This window comes from Alligator sinensis, unplaced genomic scaffold (genome assembly GCF_000455745.1).
Source record: "Alligator sinensis unplaced genomic scaffold, ASM45574v1 scaffold784_1, whole genome shotgun sequence".
Classification (NCBI taxonomy): Eukaryota; Metazoa; Chordata; order Crocodylia; family Alligatoridae; genus Alligator; species Alligator sinensis.
In genome coordinates, this window is record NW_005842318.1 from 482,461 (window position 1) to 489,012 (window position 6,552).

At 45.1% G+C, this 6,552-nt stretch overlaps 1 protein-coding gene across 1 annotated transcript in view; it reads left to right on the forward strand.

Moving 5' to 3' along the window:
• HECW2 (HECT, C2 and WW domain containing E3 ubiquitin protein ligase 2) overlaps positions 1 to 6,552 on the forward strand; it is a 324,758-nt gene that overhangs the window by 217,750 nt on the left and 100,456 nt on the right. The window contains exons 10-11 of the mRNA XM_025209949.1: positions 1 to 807; positions 2,257 to 2,352. Of these exons, the coding sequence (XP_025065734.1) occupies positions 1 to 807; positions 2,257 to 2,352 (903 nt within the window). The remainder of the gene's footprint in view (positions 808 to 2,256; positions 2,353 to 6,552) is intronic.

Here is a 6,552-nt window from a genome sequence, read left to right on the forward strand (position 1 = left end):
GTTCAGCAGACAATGGAAAAGTTTTATCTTTTGAAACTCCTTTGCAGCCATCTGATGACCAGCAAGAGACTCTCCAAAGGCTTCCACCATCAGATGTGGCAATTGAAGGTGAAAACCAGCAAGACTCTCAAAATGAAGTGCCAGTAGACCAGGCTGGCATTGAATTGTGTGCCTGTCAGGAGGCAGAACAGCCTACTAGCAGTGCTGATACAGGAGCTATTGACTCTGCTGTTGGTAGTAGAAGAGGTATTAGTGAAACAGAATCTATTGACCAAGGGTCTGAACCTTCCCAGGTGTCATCAGAAACTGAGCACAGTGACCCTGCTCGCACAGAGAGTGTTAGTGAGGCTAGTACTAGGCCAGAAGGGGAGAGTGATGTTGAAGGAGCAGACAGCTCTTGTAATGAAAGTGTGACCACACGGCTGTCATCAGTTGAAACACGATGTTCATCTTTTGAAAGTGCCAGGTTTCCTGAGACTCCTGCCTTTTCATCTCAGGAAGAGGAGGAGGGTGCTTGTGCCACTCATGTGGCTAGAAGTGAGCCTGCTGCAGAAACACAGGAGACTATGCGCTGTCCTGGCTCTTTACCTGTAGTGAGATTACCAAGCACTCAAGAGGAGGGGCAGCTGGCTGAAGGAGGTAGTTTACAGGATGGAGAGGAAGCAGAAGAGATTTGGCAAAGAAGGAGGAGCCTGCAGGCTGCTGCTGCTGCTGCTGCTGTAAGCAGCCAGTCCCAGGATGAAGAAACTGGAGATGCTCAGGAAGCTTGTGAGGGAGCAGCTGCACCAATTGAAGGAGCTACTGGAGGTAATGTCTGTAGGTAATAGGCAACAATGCATTCATTAGCAGAGCTACTGAAAATACAGAATTAATACAAAATGAAAGAAAAATAAATAAATCACAAAAATGTGAAGATCTGTTAAGACAGTTTTACTTCCTTGTTCCCATTCATATTTTTAAAATTTATTTTGGTTTTGAAAAAAACATTTTAGCATAAAAAATATCAGTTTTGAAACCAAAAATGTTATAGTTAGGGGGAAAATGTGCATATATTTCTGTGTTGAATGAAAATGTTAGTGGGTAAAAACAACAAAGCCTGAAAACTAGTACCTGAGAATTTGAGGGGTTTTTGTTTTGGGAGAAAGGGAAAAAGTATGCATAATAAAATATAAGAAGGATTCAGGATTTTTTTTATAAAAAGAATTGCATATCACTTTTAAAGCTAATTCTTCTTTGTGTTATAAATTCTTCCTTGTTCATTCATTATTAATAATAACCTGAAAAGCTAATTTAAGTCATGCTAGCTCCAAAAAAGGCACCAACCTAGTTGTAATTGTTCTTAAACACATGCTGCTTCTTCAGTGATGAACTGGGGATTTTTGGGAGCTCCTTGATAACATATTACCATCATATTTTAGGATATTAGAGGTAATTTCTCTGACTCTCACGGAGTTGATCGTCCTCTGGACATTCCTGCAGTAAATCATTCCTGAAAGTTAAAGACTTAAGACAAGTATATCAAGTACTTCTGAAGAGCAGCTTTTGACTTTTGATTATATCAAATTGCACCAGATATCAGAGGAAATAATATCTCTCTGAATTCTACACAAAAGGAAAAATCCTGGTATTGTAAAAGTCAATGAGAGTTCTGCTGGCTTCAGCTGAGTCAGGGATTATGCAGGGATTTATTTTATGCATAGTTTCAACATACTGATGTATTTTTCAGCAACAAGGTGTAACAAGGTGTAAATATTTCCAGCAAAGTGTATTTAATAATTCAGGCTTGTTTGGGGTTGTCATGCGTAATAGTTATGGGTTTTTCTTTAATAGAGCAAACCTTTCTTAAGTAGTTTTCTTTATCCCTGTATATCAGAGCAAGCCTCACTCTTCAGTTAGAGACTGAAAAGTCTTATTATTGTGGGACACCTTGTTAAAATATTGTGAATATATCCTTGTAGTTTTATGTTTCAAGCACCAATGGCCAAGGTGTTCTATTTGAAGGTATTACTTTATATTATTCCCTTGAAGTCAATAAAGATATGGCAGTGTACCTCAGGAAAGAATTTGGCCTTGAGGTTATGGTATTTGGGTTTCTCTGGTAGTTTTACGTGATCTATATGCTCTGAAAGAGGTAGATATGAGTTGGCATTCCTTCTTGAGATTTGAGATTGTAGGCAGAAGCCATAATCTCTGTTGTGCAATTCAGAGACAACTCAACAGAAAAAAACACATAACTTCTTTATGTTTTAATTCTAGGTTCTCAAGCAAATGGCCACCAAGCTTTGAGGTCACTACCTTCGGTGCGTCAAGATGTCAGCCGATATCAAAGAGTGGATGAGGCTCTACCACCAAGTAAGGTTCCTTTTAACTTTAACCAAAGGGAGTTTGGGATATTAGCCACTCAACTTTTGAGGTCAAACTGAAAGATACCAGCTGAGGTGTTCCAAGTGAGGAGTAGGGAACAAGCATGTGAACTGCCTTTTCAGTGTCTGATCCAGATGAGTAGGGATGTGGGGTCATGTTCCATAGTTAGTATGCTGAAAGCTGTGATATACAGGTGAACCTTGCCATTCATGGGGGATATGTTCTCGTATCCCCCACAAATGGCAAAATCCGTGAATAAGGCACTTCGTTCATGAATGCAGTCTGTGTTCACGAACGCAATGCCCCGGGCGGGTGGGGGTAGAGCACGGCTCCAGCGGTGGTGGCAGGAGCCCGGTGGTAGGAGCCCAACAGTAGCAAGCATGGAGCTCCTGAGGAGCTCCTGGAAGTGTATAAAGTGTATTTAAAATGCGGGTTCGGCATTCGTGAATATTTGAAACCATGAATGCCGAAGCCGCGAGTAATGAGGGTTTCCTGTACTTCAGAGCTGATGGAGAGCTACACTGAAATACACTATATCCCTCTGGACACGCACTGCTAACTGGAGTTCTAAAATTAGCTGGAAAATTTTAAAGCTTGATAAGTTTAGCCTTCCTGCTTTGAACTATTGCATTAGGGATACTCTGGCTATGAGATGTATGGTTAAACACAATCATAAAATCATCATAGGGCTGGAAGGGACCCTGAAGGATCATGGGGTCCAGCCCCTTGCATGAACAGGAAAGACATCTGGGGTCAGGTGACCCCAGCCAGGTGACCGTCCAGTCTTCTCTTGAAGACCTCTAGGGTAGATGATTGCACCACCTCTGGGGAGAGCTTATTCCATAGTCTGGATACCCTAGTTGTAAAGAAGTTTTTCCTAATGTTTAGCCTGAAACTATCTTCCAGGAGTTTGTGGCCGTTGTTTCTAGTTTTCCCCCAGGGCGCCCCGGTGAACAGTTGTTCAATGAGCCCTTGATGAATGCTTCTGATATAGCAGTAAGCCGCAATCAGTTCCCCTCTCAGCCTTCTTTTCTTTAGGCTGAAGAGTCCGAGGTCCCTCAGCCTCTCCCCATATGGTTTGCCATGCAAGTCCCTGATCAGAAGGGTGGCCCTTCTCTGTATCCTCCCGAGCTTTAGCACGTCCTTGTTGAAGTGTGGCACCCAGAACTGGATGCAATACTCCAGCTGTGGCCGTGCCAACGTTGAGTAAAGTGGGAGAATCACTTCTTTGGTTTTACTGGAGATGCATCGATTGATGCATGCCAGAGCTAATTGCCAGCTTATATGCATGCTGGGGTCTATTCTTACCCCCAGATCCCTTTCATTTGTAGTGCTGGTCGGGTTAGCGATGCCCAGCCTGTAGGTGTGCTGGGGGTTCTTCCTTCCCAGATGCAGCACTTTACATTTCTCTATGTTGAACCTCATCTGGTTCCATTCTGCCCAATGTGCCACCTGTCTAGGTCTGCTTGTATCTGCAGCCTGTCCGCAGGTGTGTCCGCACAACCCCATATCTGGGTGTTGTCTGCAAACTTGGCCAATGGGCTTTTCACCCCGTCATCCAGGTCATTGATGTTGAACAGCACTGGGCCAAGTACCAACCCCTGGGGTACGCAGCTGCCCACATCTCACCAGGATGACACCGATCCATTCATTTGGACTCTCCGTGTCCTACCCCGCAGCCAGTTTCGCACCCACTTGACAGTCCCGCAGTTGAGACCGATATCTTCCAGTTTTCTGATCAGTATCTCGTGGGATACCAGGTCAAAGGCTTTCTGGAAGTTGAAGTATCTGATGTCAACCGCTTTTCTCTCGACCAGCTGACAAGTCACCTGATCATAGAAAGAAATGAAGTTGGTCAGACAAGACCTGCCTGCGATGAAGCCATGCTGGCTGTCCTTCAGTATCATGCCTTCTGCAAGTTTGTCACGTATAGCCTCTTTGATGATTGTTTCTAGGATTTTCCCTGGAATAGAAGTGAAGCTAATTGGCCTGTAGTTTCCCGGGTCCTCACACTTCCCCTTCTTGAATATGGGCACAACACTGGCCCTCTTCCAGTCCTCTGGGATTTCTCTAGAGGCTCATGAGTTTTGAAAGACCTTTGCCAAGGGCTCTGCGATTACTTCGGCCAACTCTTGCAGCACTCTTGGGTGGAGTTCATATGGTCCTGCTGATTTATATACGTCTAGTTTTTTTAATTGGTCGTACACCAGTTCTATGGCAATGGTGGGAATGGTGTCAGTCCCACCCTACTCATTCTGTGCCCTACCTGGTGTGTTGTTCCTCTTGGTCTTGTGAAAGACCGAGGCAAAGTAGTCATTTAGGAGTTCTGTTTTTTCCTGAGTGGTAGTGACCAGGTATCCTGAGGCATTGAGCAGTGGCCCCATACTCCCATTAGTTTCCCTTTTACTCCCTATGTAGCTAAAGAAGGACTTCTTGTTATCCTTGATTCTTGTAGCTAGTTTTAGTTCAGTTTCTGCCTTAGCTTGCCTAATCTGGTTTCTGCAAGTGCGGGCCATTGTCAAGTAGTCTTCCTTAGAGGCTGTCCCAAGCTTCCGTTGTTTGTATGCCTCTTTCTTTTTCTGTAAGAGGGCTGCAACTTCCCTGATTAGCTAAGAGCATTTTTTGACCCTTCTGCTACTTTTTCTCTATAAGGGCATGGATTTTCTCTGAGCCTTAAGGATTGTGTCCTTAAGGAATGAACATTCTTCTTGTGCTCCCTTTACCTGTGGTCCTTGGTCTCTCAGAGCATTCTCTACAAGTGACCTGAGCTTATTAAAATTTGCATTGTTGAAGTCTAAGACTTTGAGCTTGGTATCTGTTTTGTCAGCCTTGCGACGGACCGTGAATGTAATGATTTTATGGTTACCATTGCCCAGGCTGCCCTCTATGTTTAAGTTGGTCAACAGGTCATCTTCTTTGGCCAGGACCAAGTCAAGAAATGCATTGCCTCTAGTTGGCCTGTGCACCTCCTGAGTCAAAAAAAAAAGCTCTTTGGTGCTGGTCAGGAAGGTTCATGATTGATCTGAGCTGGCTGAGCATTCCTCCCTGGAGATGTCTGGGTAGTTGAAGTCACCCATGACAACCATGTTCCATGCACGTGTGGCCTCCGTTAGTTCATGGGCGAATGCTAGATCAAGTTCCTCCCCTTGGTTAGGCAGCCTGTAGTATACACCTACAGTCATGTCTGTCTCACCACGCCTTCCCTGGAGCTTGACCCAGAGGGTTTCAAGCTATTCTTCTTTGGGGCTGACATTGGCCTGTATGGAGGTGTACTGCTGCTTCACATAGAGAGCAACACCCCCACCTCTCCCCTACACTATCCCTTCTGTGAAGAATGTAGCCTTTTATGGCTATGCTCCAGTCGTGAGAGGAGTCCCACCAGGTCTCCATGATCCCTACTAGATCATAGTGCCCAGTGGAAAGCTGGAGGACTAATTCCTTCTGCTTGTTCCCCATGCTTGTTCCCCATGCCAGTGTGTTCCCCATTTTCAAGAAGGGGAGGAAGGAGGACCCAGGCAACTATAGGCCAGTCAGTCTCGCCTCCATCCTAGGCAAAGTCTTTGAAAAAATTATCAAGGCTCATATTTGCAAGAGCCCGGCAAGACAAATTATGCTGAGGGGAAACCGGCACGGGTTCGTAGCAGGTAGATCATGCCTGACTAATCTAGTCTATTTTTATGACCAGGTTACAAAATGCCTGGACGGAGGAGTAGGGGTTGATGTCGTATACCTAGACTTCAGGAAGGCCTTCGATACGGTATCCCACACCATACTGGTAAATAAGTTAAGAGGCTGTGACTTAGATGACTACACAGTCCGGTGGGTGGCGAATTGGCTAGAGGCTCGCACCCAGAGAGTCGTAGTGGATGGGTCGGTGTCAACCTGGAAGGGTGTGGGCAGTGGGGTCCCGCAGGGCTCGGTCCTTGGACTGATACTCTTCAATATCTTCATCAGCGACTTGGACGAGGGAGTGAAGTGTACTCTGTCCAAGTTTGCAGATGACACAAAACTGTGGGGAGAAGTGGATGTGCTGGAAGGCAGGGAACAACTACAAGCAGACCTGGACAGGTTGGACATATGGGTAGAAAACAACAGAATGCAATTCAACAAGGAGAAATGCAAAGTGCTGCACCTAGGGAGGAAAAATGTCCAGCATACCTACTGCCTAGGAAATGACCTGCTTGGTGG